The 18,000-nt window shown below is 44.8% G+C and overlaps 1 protein-coding gene across 3 annotated transcripts in view; it reads right to left on the minus strand.

Annotated features, from left to right (window-relative positions):
- The window catches only part of PDE2A (phosphodiesterase 2A), a 2,546,881-nt gene that overhangs the window by 579,730 nt on the left and 1,949,151 nt on the right, over window positions 1–18,000 (minus strand). For all 3 annotated transcript variants that reach the window (XM_069640246.1, XM_069640248.1, XM_069640247.1), the window contains one exon: window positions 12,152–12,211. In XM_069640246.1, coding sequence (XP_069496347.1) covers window positions 12,152–12,211 — 60 coding nt within the window. The remainder of the gene's footprint in view (window positions 1–12,151; window positions 12,212–18,000) is intronic.

An 18,000-nucleotide genomic window follows, 5' to 3' on the forward strand; every position in this document is an offset into this window, starting at 1 on the left:
CACCCTCTGGTGGCAGCAGCACACGTTGCACTCTGCTCCTGTATGCGCACACCTCAGTGTATTCGGTGTGGAGCGGTAGGGACCATGTGAGATAGATCTGCTTAGTTTCCATGCTGCCTCCCACTGGGAGCTGTTCTTCGAGCTGTTGAAAGGGACAGAGGGATCTGAACTCTTAGTGTCCACTGTCACAGCGGGGGTGGCACTATGTGTGTGTATGCACATTAACGGTGCAGCGCAACTCACATCATGGAATAAGATCATGAGACTATGAACACACCTGTGACAGAATAATTTTAAATTAGGATTTGGACAGAATTATTTGACATTTGCACTTTACAGACTTGCCACATCTCCTTTAAGAACGCCTGAAGACCATGTCCCTTTATAAGTCAGCAACATTAATTGAGCTCTTTCGTTATTTCAAATGTCTCACCTCCAATTAGAAAGGGGTGAGATGTCAATGCATAACCAAGGCTCTCTTATACTTTCAGAATGTGACTGTCCCCTTTCCTTTCAATCAAAGGGATTCGGGGAGGCATGAGATAGGTGGACAGTGGCATGCATATTTATTTATCTGGAAGGCTCCTCGAGGTCCTTCTTGCATTGCTATAGGTGCCAGCCAATTAAAGCTCTCAGATGGTACTCTAAATAATAAACGAAAACTCCATTCATAATGTTCGCCTACACCAATGGTAAGGCTCCATCAAGCACTCAGTCCATTCCTTAGTGCTGCGGAGGCCAGTCCTGGATGCTGGCCAGAGCACAGGATTGCATTTATAAAGTGCAATGTCAGCCCAGGGGTATCGAGGCACTGTTACAAGAGAGTGACTTAGTTACACGATGATACAAACAATGCTTACTGGTTGCATGCGGCGTAGCAAGGGTGGATCGGGTTACATGCATGGCAACATTTACAGAGAACTTAGTTACTTGAGGAACGGCAAATGTGTCTGCAAATTAGAGCACGCAATACTCTACGTATCTGTGATTGAATGCGATTGTGAAACCCCAGTTCAAAAGTAGATCCCAGAGTACGTTAAATGTTACGTGTTCAAAGATTTTTTATTTATAGCTACAAATGTCGCAAAATCTAAAACAGAGCTAACAGAGTTGAAAATTAAGGAGCGTCAATGTAGTTACAAACTCTACGCAAACAACATGGCTGCCAGGCAAGAGAATACTAATGATTGTAATTCTGCAGTGGTACAAGCTGCTAAAGACATTTAACTATTTAAGAACGCCCTTTTGGTTTTGCACAGTATTAAATGTACAGAGATTATTATTATTATGCTATTTATTGAGCGTGGACCTAGCTTTCATAGGCAACGGAGCGCTTTAGAGAGGTGTCACCAATACAGATACATAGCGGAACAGTACAGATGCCTAAAAGAATGCTTTACAGAGGTATACAACAGTACAGATGCATAGCAGAGTGCTTTACAGAGATAACAGTATAGATGCATAACAGAGCGCTTTATAGAGGTATACAACATATACAACAGTACTGATCCATAACAGAGCACTTTACAGAGGTATACAACAGTACAGAAGCATGACAGTACATAACAGAGCACTTTACAGAGGTATACAACAGTGGAGATGCATAACAGAGCACTTTATAGAGGTATACACCAGTACGGATGCATAACCGAGAAATGTACAGAGTTATACAACAGTACAAATGCATAACGGAGCACTTTTCGGAGGTAACAACAGAACAGATATACAGTGGGGGGTAGGATACAGAGGGGCATACAGGAGGGGTACTGCTGTACTGGGTGGCAGGGAGGCGAGGGCCGGGCAGTGTCTAGTGAGTCAGATGGCACGAGGGGCGATGTGATGACCTAGGTGTTGAGGAGGGGAGGCTCTTTGAAGAGGTGGGTTTTGAGTTCTTTTCTGAATTGTAGGAGCGTGGGGGCGAGTCTGATGCTGACGGGGAGGAGTTGCCATAGTCTTGGGGTGTAGGCAGAGAAGGCTCTTCCTTTTTGCAGCAGTGGATTTCAAGTCTGCAGGTGTCCTGGCTTCTGTTGGGCACTGTCCACCAAAATTCTGAGTTTCTCTGCGAGGGAGCTGGGGACTTGAAGGCAACTGCCTTATAGATGATCCAGCCAGACTTGAAGGTGATTTGTGCATGCAGTGGGAGCCAGTGAAGGTCGATGAGGGCCGGGCTGATGTGATCATATGTGTGTAGACCCAAAGATGATCACGTCTTTTTAAAATCACTCTACTAGGGTTGCCTTCTTTTACACCACGTCATCCTAAAATTGGTGGAGCGTTGGTTGGAATAGGTGACCCAAAAGAACATTCTAGATCCTCAGTAAGAGAATGTCCTGAAATATGCGTATCAGGCGACTGCTCTGTATTTACTTCTGGTTTCCTGACTGGCCCATGTTTTACATAACTGGATAATGAATGACCCAGATCTCCCCCCGCACTGGTAAACACAACTCTTCCCGGTCTGGTGTCATAAGGGTCACCACCATCCACCCCTGATATCTTAGTCGACAGCCGTTGAGATGCAGACGCTTGTAGTTCAACTTCTCCCATTTTGTGGGTGGGCCTACAATTCCTAGCAAGGTGATCGCTGCAAAATCAGGAGTGGCTGAAGTTAGCCCTCGTGACATGGGCTCCATTGGAACCTGTGGCGCTGAAGCGGTTGCTTGTTAAGCCATTTTCCTGGCTGTTCTTCAGCACAAAAGCATCTAATTGGAAATGCAAAAGATTCCAGGCAAATTCAGCTGGGAAGCCTTGGAGAGCCTAATTGCTACTAACTGAAGCCTAGATTCCTGCTTGTTAATAAATCAGCACATTTGCTCTCTACGTCAGATAAACAAGCGCTTTGGAACCCTACCGACCCCGCAGATGCTGCAGCGAGAAGGGGTGAGGCGAGGATCCGGCAGCGCAAGAGGGAAAGGATTGTGAGACAGTTGCGCTGGTGCGGGGGCCAAGGCAGGGGTGTTGCTAGGTCTGGAAAAGACCCGGGGCTACACCAATGTCTTAACTGTCGGGACTGGGGGCTAGCTAGCCTTTTGGTTGTAGCTCCTGAGATTCTATCCGGGGCTACAACCAAAAGACCAGGGGCTATAGCCCCCTTAACCCCCCTCCCCCTAGCAACGCCTCTGGGCCAATGTTTTGAGTCTCACCAAGGATATAGGTTTCTTTCATTAGTGACACATTAAAAATGTGCAAAGAAATGTTCTCCCAACCTCTGATTGTGCCCTTCTATAATTGAGCCATATTCCTGTGTTATAAAGTTGACTCTCTAAAGTCATAGCAAACTTTGAGACAAATTGGCCATTTTCATTGGTTCGAAGATCGGTGGTGATACAACTTGTTTAGAATGATAGGGACTTTCTAGTGATTTCACTGTGGAAAAAGGCGCCTAAACGTTGGAATTTGGTACAATACATGTGTCAACATCTAGGTCACCGTCTACTCCTCCTTCCTGACTGACATTTTAGACCTGGCCAAAACATAACTTACTCTCCAAATGTGATCTCCAAATAAATGCACTCATCATCTGGTCCCATGACCCCGCCAACACCTGTAACTGTTGTCATGGGTGCGGGAAATCTACGCTTCACCTACGAAAGTGAGAAACCAACAAAGGTAAGCATCCATATCCCCAATCTCATTTTACTCCTGCCATGATTGATGGATGCTTCATGTCATCGTCGAGTTCAGCACCCACTGCACGCCTCCACACATGAGGCCCTCACCCACATTGAATGAAGAATCGCTCTTTTCTTTGATCTGTTTCAAGCCAACTCTACTGAACTCCTCCTTTTGGTATCAGTTAATATTGTCAGCGTAAATAATGTCACCATATATATATATATATATATATATATATATATATAGTCCCCGGGAACACGTCATAGGTGACATTATATATGGGGACAATATATGGGGTAAATGAGACCAGGTGTTGCTGGGGTGTACCCAGCTCCCTTTAAAAAATAAAATGGTTGCAGGGGTGTCCCACGCATGTTCCTTATGATGGCTCCTAAAAATAACACGGCATTCTTGCATGGCAACATTTCTGCAGGGACATTATCACATGGAACCCTCCGTTTCTTATTAGAGAGCGGGTAGTTAGTACTCATCACAATCCATTAAGTTTAATCTAACCAGGCGTCTACCGCATATATTGATGGGAACTGCTGTGTCTTGCTCCTTCAGGCAGAGCAGTGGCAAAGAGCTCAGTGAGGATAATGCAAGGGAACAGGTGAAGTAAACGTATAGGGTATCCAGACCCTTAATGGCATACTGCTATGCACAGTGATTTGATTGGTGTCACAGAAGATTTAGTCCATTGCAGTCATGGACTGAGCCCTGGCATCGCCTATCGAGTGCTCCACACTCCAGCTTCCCTTCATTAGATTCGGAAGAACCAGCTGTTTCTAAGCTCTCTGCCTTCACCCATTTGTAACTCTCTCGCTGTAAGACGCCATTCCGCTGAGGACAGAACTATGTGCCCCGATTTACACCAATCTCTATATACCGTATTCACAAAGCCTCAAACTGGGCAAATCAGAAGATGCCTGGAGCAACTTTGAGATGCTCACCTCTTGAGGTGTGAAAGCAGATTATCACAAGGGCATCTCAGTGATGTGTAGAGAGGCAGATGTACACGTCATTTATGGAGCCCGCCCCCTCACCTCCGTCATACTGGAAGAACAAGAATGCACTGTGTTTGACACCTGCTATCATCCCAATACGCTTATGTGCTCAGACAATCGTATCAAATGCGCCCTCGAATTGATGCGGTAGGTGGATCAATGTGATTTTAATGAATTCCATTACAGAGAATGCTTTTTTACCGAACCCAAAACAATGAAAACATTACTAAATTTTCTTTTTTTGGGGAGCCGCCAACCCCAAACCACCTATTTTTCTATAAACCTAAGCCACTCAAACTCCACCCCACCCATTTTTCCCCACCCTCTCATACTGTTTAATCAAATTCTGGTATTATCTTCGCTGTTCATGTTTTCAGTAAAAAAGCATTCTCTGTAATGTATTTGGTAAAATCACTGGATACCTCAGTAGATATGAGCCTGCAGAAACCACTGGACATAGAAGAACTATCAGTAAAAGCTGGAAGGTGTAAAGTGACGCCACTAAAGAGAGAAGATACGCGATCACTCGGAACTCCTGCATGGACATTGAAAGAATGAAGATGTGATTAGAGGGACGAAGTAAACATATACACGAATATGAAGGAAAGCACATAAACTAAGAAGATAAGTGACAAGAGATGTAAACAATGTATATATGCAGAAACGCAAGTTAGATGAGACATATAGAAGCTTGCTTAAGTAGGAGATAGAACACAAGTAAAGCAGCCATACTAAGAAAATGGACGTTGGCATTGTATAATAGTAAGCAAGGAGCCTTGAGAAGGGAAACCAAGGCTGCAATGCTGACAGCCACTGAAATACACATTTGTTAAAGAGCAAAGAGTATTTGCTTGGCTCAGAATCAAGGATGCCGCAGTGAGAGCAATTACAGGCTCAAAAGGATTCGAAGAGGATAATTTATGTACGCAGGACATATTTCTCTTAGATTAAGTAAAGGAGTGAACATTTGCGAGTGCCAAGTATTGTTCAATGAAAGATGCAGAAAGCACATGCTGAATGGAGCAACCAAGTCTCCAGAGGCCAAGGAGAGTAATAGCACCCAATTTAATTGAATCAAATAACACTAAATAGAAGGGCAAAATTGATAAAATCATGGTCTCCTCACACGTGATTCAGGACCAGAAAACAAGACCTATACATGACGCTCCTGACAAAGATATCAATGTCCCTTCACTCCCCTTAAAGTTCTGAGGAAGAGAACAGTCAGCAAGGTCAACTACAAAGAAGAAGCCTTGGTTTAGGGCCTAACTGATGAGAGATGGTAGGCTAATTAGCTAAGAAAGTCAGTTGTCTGACGTTGTTCCTTTGCACCTGGGTTTCGTTGCTTATGTGCTGCTAACAAACCGAATGTTCAAGGTTGGTAAGAGAGTGCCAACCAATCATGAGGGTCTATGTAAGGGTGGACCATACATTGTTGCATGGGCCTATCCGCTGCTGGGACTGCATTATTATCTGTATTTTACGTAGTTAGAGATGGCTCAAGGCGTGCCTAACATATAATCGGCATCCAATGATGATAGTAACACTTACACAAACTATATGTAACGTTTCCCTTAACCAATCCCTCCACCCAGTAGGTTTTTACTGTTAGCCACGTAGGATGTCATCATAGCTGACGTATGTTGAGGTATAAAAGCTTTTGTGTAACCGAAATGCATTGAGAGTGAGTGAGCTACAATCTGTTTGTTCACCTGGTTTCCCTACCTTATCGAGGCTGATAATAAAGTAGTATTTTGCTATTATTCTTTGAGTCTGTCTGGTTATTTGGGCCTGAGATCATTTATTGTGGTAATCCCATTCGGCACTTGGAACGCTCCAGTGGCTATTGCACAGATGTTCCAGTATTTTCCTGATCTGCTCCAAGTTTAGGATTTGTGAATAGGGTATAAAGTAACAGGAGCAAATCTCAGAGGCTCCAATGCCGCGCCTGATTTGCTCCACTGAAAATCTTTGAGAATAACCACAGCCTTGCTATTAAAATACTACACACTAAACAAAATATACGTCAGTGACACATTTTGTTTATTGATTTAACTCTCGTTTGAATTAACCTTTTACCGAAGCACTACAACCCCAAAACCTATACTATTATTAGCTTATCTCCTCATGTATACGGATCCTATTATATCCTTGACGACTGAGGGAGGGGTTATTATCATGTGATAATGACCTGCCCCCAAGTCACAGCCAGAGGAGAAGCTAAGAGTCAAAAGTTGGTTGAAGGCAATTATCTCACAAAATAGTTACCCCCCTTGATGTCTGTAAGGCTATCAGCAGATGGTGCTAGCAATAAAAATACATGTTTTGGAGTTGCAGTTCTTAAATAAAAACATTTGTTTCACAGTTACAGTTCTCTCCACATATTTAAGAGAGTTTAATTAAACTTGCATTCAAGATTTCAGATTAATTCTGGAAGTGACGTTGACATTTGTTCCGGGAGGATACCTCAGGGCCTCAGGGGCAACGTGCTCGCCTTGGAAGCAAGACAACACAAAGCAACACAGGTTCGATCCCCGGGTCCCTGCTTAGAAACCTCTGGGTATTAAGCAAGTTATAAATTACCTATCATATCATATTGTCTGAATAAGTGATCTTTAAACATTCCCATAAGATCATCCGTCTGCCACAGTCACTGAACCGCGTGTTGTCGACTGTTTGAAATCCAGTTTTTAAAATGTGTAATCTAAAAGTGGGCGCTTTGTTGTGGCTAAACATATAACACAACACGATGATTTGATTGAGAGATTACATGTCATAACCAGGTAACTCTGCCAGATAAGGGTTTCTTCACTGCTACAAATGCTCTTTATAAAATCACCAGTAGTTGATTGACCACTGGGTAGTAGTCTACAGGTTAACGGCAGTCTTTAAGTCTTTTGAAGTTAGTTAATGAAGACTCAAGCCTTCATTCAGGAGGAGCACCTGGGAGCGCTCGATGACTCGCTCCGTCGCTCTTTTCTTCACGCGACATGCGCATGGAGCTGCGCGCACGCGCACTGCGGTCGCGCAAGGTGTGCCATGATCTCACAAGGCTGCATCCCCACAGGTTTTTCTATGTTTTAGCTTTCACCTTGCACGCCCTCACACCACACTGTCTGCCCGGCCACTTCAATGAGACGCTGGCCATGGGACCATACATGCTCTTTTAGAAAGCTCTGCCTGGCCTGCCCCGCTCCTGCGGGTTGCCACATTTGTTTCTTGCCTCACTGATTTCTTTTGACACTGATTTTCAGTGCAATGGTTGAGTGCGTTCATGGAAATTCCATTGGATTGAGGACTGAAAGTAAGTTAGTGGCTCGTAGTCATTTATTTGTTACTCCGCCCCATCATGCCTTCAGCTGCGCAAAAATCGGCTGGTCATGGGAACCTAGTAGCTGTAACAGAAGGGCACAGGTGTTTTAATAACATGTACTTCCTGCTGTTAATGAATATGATGGATACATAGTGGAAGCACAATTGTGTGGTGCACCACAACGTGATGCACAAGATACAGCTTTCTCTAAAGATAGTCTTATGGGAAAATGATTGGGATTGGGATTGGTAGGATTTACCACAGGAATGACCTGGCATCCAAGCCTCCATCACACTAGTCTGTCCTCTAATAGCAGTGCCAGTGCCAGAACCCTCTGTATGTGTGTAGGATAGCAACTCCTCAAGAATAAGGATGATGATGTTGCATGCACTGGGTTATGTTTTTATCTGCAGGGAATTCACGGGCACCCCGGCACTGTATCTGATTGACGTTTTGTACCATGATGCTATCTTCCTCAATGCAATTGTTTTACTGCAGTGTATCATACCGTGCTTGCCTATAATTGTATGTACCCTGTTAATTGTAAAGGGAACCTCCTGCACTTTATTGCAACCTGCAAAACTTGCTCCCAGATACTTTCGGGTTAGGTGCGCTATATAAATAAAACAAACAAACAAACAAACTCCAGGTAATTGCTTACTGGCAGAAGGGGTGTCTTCCCGGCAGGGCCAGAGGGCATTGCAAAGGTTTTCAATGCATCCCTTTTGTAAGTTTTAAGTATTCAGATGGCCTGTCACCTCATCTTTCCTTTCTAACTCTACAATATGCGTTCTCTTGCTTGAGGAGATACAGAAAAAGTACTCCACGCTATTACACACAGGAAGTGAGGAATATGGCAACACTTCAGTAGGAAAATTGAAAGGAATAGGCAACCGTGATTTCGTGATAGACTGATAACTCAAAGACGAAGCACTTATGGGATTGAGGGCACGTGCACCGGTAATTGTTTGCAGTACTGTCCAATTTGCATGAGGATCATACAGACCAAATTACTCCTGAGACCTTTCAAAGCAAGAACATCCTTGATGCTTGATTTTAACAAATTTACCTTGTTTTGCCGGATTCTGCCAGTCTCGGGAGGATAGCTCAGGGGCAACGTGCTTGCCTTGGAAGCAAGACGACGCGGAGCAACACAAGTTCCCTCCGCGTGCCCGCCCTTAGAGACTTCTGGGTATTAAGCGTGTTATAAATAACCTGTCATATCATATCAATAGGTTGGAAAAGGTTCAAAATACTGCAGGAAGGCTCTTAAGCAAGCCAACAAAATTCCAACACATCTCCCCGGTAATCTGTTCTCTGCACTGGGTGACTGAAAAGAACCAAATCCCCTTTAAAGAATGTGCAGAGTCTTTGAAGGGCTTTAATATCCAACAGCCACGGCTCTAGCAACAAAGCTCAATACCTTTTGGTAAACCACCCTCGGCTAGATTAAGACGGGACAGACTACTGAATACCCTTGGCCCAGCCACTCTCCCCTTGCACTGCCTCCCTGGCAACCCCTGCACTGCGGGACTGTCTCTGTATCCCTACAGACCCCCTTCCCAGCACTTGTCTGCACTTACCTTGCACTTGCCACCAGTTGGTCCTTATTATTATTTATCTTGTTATTCTACTTCCCCTGTACTGCACTTTCCCCTCTCCCTTTCCCTTGCACTTTTCCCTTCCCCTCTACCCTTGCACTTGTGCGATCTGAATGACACTTGGCCTAGTAGGATCGTTGTCTGTCTTCCCTTGTTCCCTCCCCCTGCCCCGTTGCGCCTTGAAACACTTGTGTATAGGTACGTTACAAATAACATATCATATCATATCATACCAATGGAAAGAGAGCTGGCGGCCGGTCATTCTTGGTACAAGCCATCAGATGCTGGAACACCTTACCTGCTAACCTATGGAGTGAATTAAACCTCCTAACCTTTAGGAAAAAGTTAAATCCCCATCTTTTGAATGTATACATACCGCTATGATGAATCTCTAGTCGTTTATGCTTTCGGGCCCCCGCCTCAAAACTGGACAGTGCCTAGGTGCCCTTCTGGGTGATTGTAGTGCTCTCTAAAACATACCCATAACACAGCATAGTCCGTGCTTTATTTTCTAACTAGATGCGAGTTACGCCCTCATGGTTGATGGTGTGGAAGCATGATTCCTTCGAGCAAAGTTGATCTTTCTTGACGGGTAGTCGATCAGGGATTGCGTTACATCTGCGGGGTGCGCCGGTCATTGAGGAAGATCTGGTTTTGATCAGGAAACAATTACAATGTATTGGCTATTAGTAATACGAAGAAGAAAGGGTTGATGACAATCGGCAAATTAATGATTTTGTTGATCCCGAGGGAAGTCATTGTAGTGCTGAGATGATAGGTGATGGCACTGGAGGGCCCTTGAACAGCAGTCAGTGAAATAGCACAAATAGTTAGGTGTGTGATCAGATTTAGCGACCAGGTGACATGTTGGAAAACAATGATCAAGATGACCTCACATTGACCTCACATTGTGAGAATTTTATAATTCTCTAGTAAAAGCTGCACATCACTAATTAAAATGTTTTTAACACACATGGTGCTTTTAGATTCTGTTCAACGTAATTTAGATTAAACATTGCCTAAGCATATATGCAAAATAACTAATCGCAAAGCAAATTCAAATTCTTTGTATCCATCGATATCAAATCCAAGTCTCTTCAAAAACTAAAATATTATAAATCAAAAAGCACAAGTATACAGCATTATTATATTGTCTTAAATATTTCCCCTGTACTTGCGCGATCTCACTGTCACCTGGCCAAGTAGGATCGCTGTCTGTCTTCCCTCTGTTTCCCCTCCCTTGCCTCGTCGTGCCTTGAAAACCTTGTGTACAGGCGCGTTATAAATGCCATATCACATCATATCATATCAATAAGTCTTTTGGAAAAAAGTAAATAATGATAGCGTATTCCGTGTAGGGCTTCATGACAGAGCCCTGCAGCTTCTAAGGCTTGTAATTACATACACTATTAACACCCATGTTGATGAATTGAAGAACTGGTTGTTCATGGGGTTCTCACTTCAGTGTCACGGTTCCTTAAACCGGTGGGATTTCGCAAGGACCCCTGAAAGCTAGCAGGCAGTCTTAATGGTTTGGAAAGTCTCTTGAGTCTCACACATGTTGGGATTCGTGCTAGAACCAAGAAGCACACGAGTCAGCCGCACACACGCCTAAAGTCCTACTTCAGAGATGTCTGTTCACTTCACGCATGTAACATGGGGTGAAAGTCTGCGCAAAGAGGGACACATAAAAGTGGGGCTTGAGAATAAGCCCCTCTTTAACTCAGTCCCTTCCCGAGTTTTGGTGTCCCTTATGGAAACACAATTTTACCCTACTTTTTAAAAAATGTAATATTTCCGGAAAAAGATCCTGTAATCCACGTCAATGTGTTCTATGGCCTTGCTTGTCAGAAATGTGCTCTGTGACCAATCATGAAATGGCCTGCAGCATCCCGGATGTACACCTGCATCCTTACACTTGGTTCTTAAGGCTTAAAACTGGAGCATCTCTGAGATGCTCTCCTGTAAAATTAGAATAACACACGTTAGCACAAGGGGATCTCAGAATGTTCCAGGCATCTTCAGATCTGCTCCAATCGTAGGCTTTGTGAATAAGGTGTAAAGTAGCTGGAGCAGCACTGAGATGGTCAAGGGCCTCTCCTGATTTCGCTCCACTGCAAATCTTTGAGAATCAGGCCCTACTACCCTATGCCAGGGTTGCTCTTAATATCTCAGAACTTTGGGGATTCCTTTGAAAGGACATCTGCAGCAAATGGAGTTAGATCTCCTTTGTCACTTAATCAAGACCACCAAGAGCAACATGTTGCCCCACAAAGTTCACATTTCCAGCACTTCTGAGGATCACAGGAGAAAGTGGAGAAAAGAAATATCGATTCGTACACCTGTTATTTCTGTTACTTATAGAAATGGTTTCAATAGTTTTAAAAAGTAGCCCCTCTCCTAGTTGATGTGCACTCTCAAGGTTGTTACCAAATATGCGCAACAGACTGAACTCCATTGTGCTTGATATATGTTGGCACTTCCGACTTGTGTTACAAAATTAAAACAAATACAATTTAAATAAAAAAAATGAAAAAAAGAAATAACGAAAGTATTCTGAGAAAATGTGTAAAAGAAGCAATTCTTGCCAGTACGTGCAGATAACTACTACTTACGTGCTTTTCCAAAACATGGAGATTGTGCTCGTCCGAGTCGCTCAATAGACTGCAGTGCATCTGAAACAAAAAATGAGGTAATTGGGTTACAAAAGGGACATCAAATCCAAGACAAAACCAATGCAAAAATAGAAGAGTATTGAGTAGGGAAGTCGTTTGCTTAAATTGATGGAAATGACACATTGCAAACAAGCAACCATTGCCTTGCGCCTCCTCATCCTGGAGGTAGGGGTCGACCTGCTTTGAGCAGAGTTCTCTGCCCACAAACAGTTTCCTGCCTGGGGCTCTTCTGGGGCACGGTGGGATGCCATCTATGGGGATGATAGGACTACATTTCCTGACAGAGCTCACAGACACACTGTACAATGCGGAAATTTCACACCTGTTTATGTATATGTAACTGCGATTGTGAAGACGCTTCTTGCTTAAAGAAAGCTTATCTAAGCACCTAATGATTTCAAAAGCTAAGGAGCAGAACCCACAGATAACATTCCTGTCAATTGAATAAATGGCACCATGTTCATTCATCGGCGGATCATTTTTCGATGAGATTTTTGGCGAATTTAATTTTCCTGGAAAAACTCAAAAAAATATAGGGTTTGGGTAAGGTTATATAAGGGGTAGGGGGTTGGGAATAGACTTTAAGCTATATAATTATGATTGGTTATTTATAACAGGCTTAATACCCAGAGGTTTCTAAGCGCGGACGGAACCTGTATTGCTCCGCGTCGTCTTGCTTCCAAGGTAAGCGGGTTGCCCCTGAGCTATCCTCCCAAGAGGATATAGGGGAGGTTTTTTTCGATGTGTTTTTTCAGAAAGAAAATCCAGCAATCAATTCATTGAATAATAACGCGGCTGTGAAGGGACAAAGAACCAAATAAATATGGAAGAAAAGGGACACATGAATTGCACTGGAATGAAGGTTAAACCCTGTGATAGACATTCTGCACGAATCTACAACCTCTACTGCTCTTGTCTCGATTCAATTGCACTGAGAGGCGGTTGCATTCGTAACCGTACACCATGGCCTTAGGTCCTGCCACACTACCGCTGCTGCTTCTGCTGCTTGACTTCTGTATTTGAGGACAGGAGTTTGCAAATTATTCTAGACCATCCTCTTTCTGGCCCTTTCTACATACTTAGGGCCTCATGAAGAGTGTTCCGTAGCATTCAAACATGCTGCATCTTGCAGCAATTTCCACCACAGAGAAGCGGCACCACATGCAATATTATTAAATGCGATAGTACCACATGTGGTAATATGGCATTTCCGCATGGAGTGTTCTGGGACGCCAAAATGGGGAATAACTGGAGGGTGCATGCATGACTCAATCATGTGGACCGCTTCGTTACCGCATGTTTTCTGCATGCAGTAACGGTCATTCTATTTGCCAAGCTCCTAATGGGGCCCTTGGATCTTGGTTTTAGTGAGGCAGTGCGCGTAGGAAAGGCCCCTCCCTGAAGGGTCTGCATTAAAGGCCATGATTGTGCTTGCAAATCTAAACTGGATTTGAAAAGCAAAGAAGGTAAGGAAGCGGTAGCTGTGAATTTGGTTAACACATTCCCATATAGATTGGAAATTATTTGAGGAGCAGATAAAGGAAGCCACCCGTGGCCGGATTTAAGCATGGGTGACCTGGGCAGTTGCCCAGGGCGCACAATTAATATAATTTATGCAGTACGCCATAGCCTCTGCCACGTCGGCATGGAGGAACCTTTGAAGGGCTTCCCAAGCTGGGGTAGTGGAGGTGCCACATTACAGTGAAAGCTCCCCATGCTGTGCTGCATCAGAAAACGTTTCACTTAAATAGGTCACCTGCTCTGCTAAAAAAAACAATACTCTGGGCTCCCCCTCCTCCTTGGGGAGGAGGCTCATCCAGGATGGCATCAGGGCCTTTCAGCTCTTTCAATCGAAAGAGACATTGAGTCTCAAGAGGACCCCAAGCAACTGCCCCCATGTTTGCAGCCGGCAGTCTTCTGACCCGGATCCATATTCTTTTCACTCATGGCTTTAAATTTGCTCTTTGCAGCGTGCCTGTTACAAGCTGCATATGCTGCAACGCTTCATGCTGTCCCTCCCTTGGGGTATTACAGAAGAGGGCATATCACATCCCTTTGCTGACAAAGACGCAATAATAGCTTATGATTGGACGTTTAGTGTTTCGGCCACCTGCTGGGTGGCCTTCTCATTATCATCTTCATCTGTGTCTCCACTACAATGCATGCACCCCAAAGTGTTTCAGACTGTTTTCCTCTGCTGCAAGCAGGGAGGGGCCCAAATATTATGTTGAAATGGGCTCCCACAGCCGGTTCTGATCCTGGATCTTGGCAGGGGACCCCAAGCAGGCCTTTCAAATGGGCCCCTGCTCACTCAGCCGGCCCTGAGGAGGGTGGAGCTGAGGGTCGTGGCCCATTTCTTCCAGGCTGGCAGTTTTTTATGGAAAATGTACGTTTCAAATTTAAAATTGTGGGCACTTATTTAAAATGCCCACAATTTTAAATTTGAAACATGTCTGTGATTCAGCAAGACATCCTTTTCAGTGAGTAATGAAAGTTGGAGCGTTTCTTTTACACAGGACACTGCTACCATGGCAGCACTCCTGAGCGGGCACAGTGGTAGAGCCAGCCCACATTCTTTGGGGGGTTGAGGGGTAGCTGGATGAACATTTTGAAAGCTTGTCATCATAGGGTATATTTTAGAACTCTGCTGGCATACTGGCGTAATCACTGATCAGCTTTGGTGCCTATGACTCCAGACCCTCTCCTGAGCCAGCACCGGCAACAAGCCTGCTCCGCTCAACACGATTACCTCCTGTTCCGTCTGTTCTTACAGTGCCCCACTCCCTGCCGCTCTGGCAACTCCCACAAGTCGGGAAGTATCCGGGAGCCTGGCACATGTACCCACGGTGGCAGGGTCAGGCCTGGCATACGCACACCCAGAAGGAGAGCGTCTGCTCACACCCGGAGTGGGTATGAGTATAAAAGAAGCGCTGACTAGGAGCCAGTATTCTGTGACGCCCGTTCCTATGACAACCAAGTAGGTTAATTAGTTAGGTAAAGTTATGCAGACCTTCTAAAGTTCTTAGAGAGAGCTTTTTCCCTATCCATTTTACAGTGCACTTACTGTAACCTTCCCTGCTATGACCAAGATAATGTTACTTCACCTGCTATGACCAAGATACTGTTACTTCACCTGCTAGGACCAAGATACTGTTACCTCACCTGCTAGGACCAAGATACTGTTACTTCACCTGCTAGGACCAAGATACTGTTACCTCACCTGCTAGGACCAAGATACTGTTACCTCACCTGCTAGGACCAAGATACTGTTACCTCACCTGCTATGACCAAGATACTGTTACTTCACCTGCTAGGACCAAGATAATGTTACCTCACCTGCTAGGACCAAGATACTGTTACCTCACCTGCTAGGACCAAGATACTGTTACCTCACCTGCTAGGACCAAGATACTGTTACTTCACCTGCTAGGACCAAGATACTGTTACCTCACCTGCTAGGACCAAGATACTGTTCCCTCACCTGCTAGGACCAAGATACTGTTACTTCACCTGCTAGGACCAAGATACTGTTAACTCACCTGCTAGGACCAAGATACTGTTACTTCACCTGCCAGGACCAAGATACTGTTACCTCATCTGCTAGGACCAAGATACTGTTACTTCACCTGCTAGGACCAAGATACTGTTAACTCACCTGCTAGGACCAAGATACTGTTACCTCACCTGCTAGGACCAAGATACTGTTACCTCACCTGCTATGACCAAGATACTGTTACTTCACCTGCTAGGACCAAGATACTGTTACCTCACCTGCTATGACCAAGATACTGTTACCTCACCTGCTAGGACCAAGATACTGTTACCTCACCTCCTAGGACCAAGATACTGTTACTTCACCTGCTAGGACCAATACACTGTTACCTCACCTGCTATGACCAAGATACTGTTACTTCACCTGCTATGACCAAGATACTGTTACTTCACCTGCTAGGACCAAGATACTGTTACCTCACCTGCTAGGACCAAGATACTGTTACTTCACCTGCTAGGACCAAGATACTGTTACCTCACCTGCTAGGACCAAGATACTGTTACTTCACCTGCTAGGACCAAGATACTGTTACCTCACCTGCTAGGACCAAGATACTGTTACTTCACCTGCTAGGACCAAGATACTGTTACCTCACCTGCTAGGACCAAGATACTGTTACTTCACCTGCTAGGACCAAGATACTGTTACCTCACCTGCTAGGACCAAGATACTGTTACTTCACCTGCTAGGACCAAGATACTGTTACCTCACCTGCTATGACCAAGATACTGTTACTTCACCTGCTAGGACCAAGATGCTGTTACTTCACCTGCTAGGACCAAGATACTGTTACCTCACTTGCTATGACCAAGATGCTGTTACCTCACCTGCTAGGACCAAGATACTGTTACCTCTCCTGCTATGACCAAGATACTGTTACCTCACCTGCTAGGACCAAGATACTGTTACCTCACCTGCTAGGACCAAGATACTGTTACCTCACCTGCTATGACAAAGATACTGTTACCTCACCTGCTAGGACCAAGATACTGTTCCCTCACCTGCTAGGACCAAGATACTGTTACTTCACCTGCTAGGACCAAGATACTGTTACCTCACCTGCTAGGACCAAGATACTGTTACCTCACCTGCTAGGACCAAGATACTGTTACCTCACCTGCTATGACCAAGATACTGTTACTTCACCTGCTAGGACCAAGATACTGTTACCTCACCTGCTAGGACCAAGATACTGTTACCTCACCTGCTATGACAAAGATACTGTTACCTCACATGCTAGGACCAAGATACTGTTACCTCACCTGCTAGGACCAAGATACTGTTACTTCACCTGCTAGGACCAAGATACTGTTACCTCACCTGCTAGGACCAAGATACTGTTCCCTCACCTGCTAGGACCAAGATACTGTTACTTCACCTGCTAGGACCAAGATACTGTTACCTCACCTGCTAGGACCAAGATACTGTTACTTCACCTGCTAGGACCAAGATACTGTTACCTCACCTGCTAGGACCAAGATACTGTTACTTCACCTGCTAGGACCAAGATACTGTTACCTCACCTGCTATGACCAAGCTACATCAAAGCTAGGCCCACACTGCCTCTTGTGATTAGCACATCTGGGGGGTCATATGACCAATGGGAGGGGGGGAGGGCAGCCAGAGGGCACCACTTATACATACTCTTGTGTCATTCTAGGCATTGAACTGATGTTATCAACCCTGAGTACCAGAATTCTCAAGAAACATCATGCAGTAGTGGACCGCACAAGAGAGAGTGATTCTGATAGTACTTGGTAGAGTGTCAGATACTCTGTCTCTGGCCGGGTTTTGCAACAATCACACCCTGCTGTGGAAGATCCGAGCCAATCAAGACAACCAGGTAGTGGCAGTACATTGATATCACCTGGGCGGGTTTTTGTCCTCTGCCACTATGTGTTTGCTGCTGCTGCCACATTAATTAATGTTTTACTCGGACATCAATGCAGAATGCAGCCTTCTGCCTGCAACCTACACAAAGCGGACGGCTTTAGCCCTGCCAAGCCAGGAGCCGGTGCCACCCCATTTAAGTGAGAAGCTCCCATGAGGAAAACTGGCCACGTCTTCCCGGGAGGTGAGTGGCAAATTTGTGTGGTCCCGGGCACTACCAGAGCTACGACCATATTGATTTCAACTGCGCTGTTGGAAAAAGAGACACATCAGTATCCTATCAGGAATTTGACAAAGAAGAAGTTCATAGAAAAGGGCCTGACGAGGCAAATGCGTTCCAACCCCG

The sequence above is a fragment of the Ambystoma mexicanum genome, chromosome 7q (assembly GCF_040938575.1).
Source record: "Ambystoma mexicanum isolate Mex_15411 chromosome 7q, UKY_AmexF1_1, whole genome shotgun sequence".
Classification (NCBI taxonomy): domain Eukaryota; kingdom Metazoa; phylum Chordata; class Amphibia; order Caudata; family Ambystomatidae; genus Ambystoma; species Ambystoma mexicanum.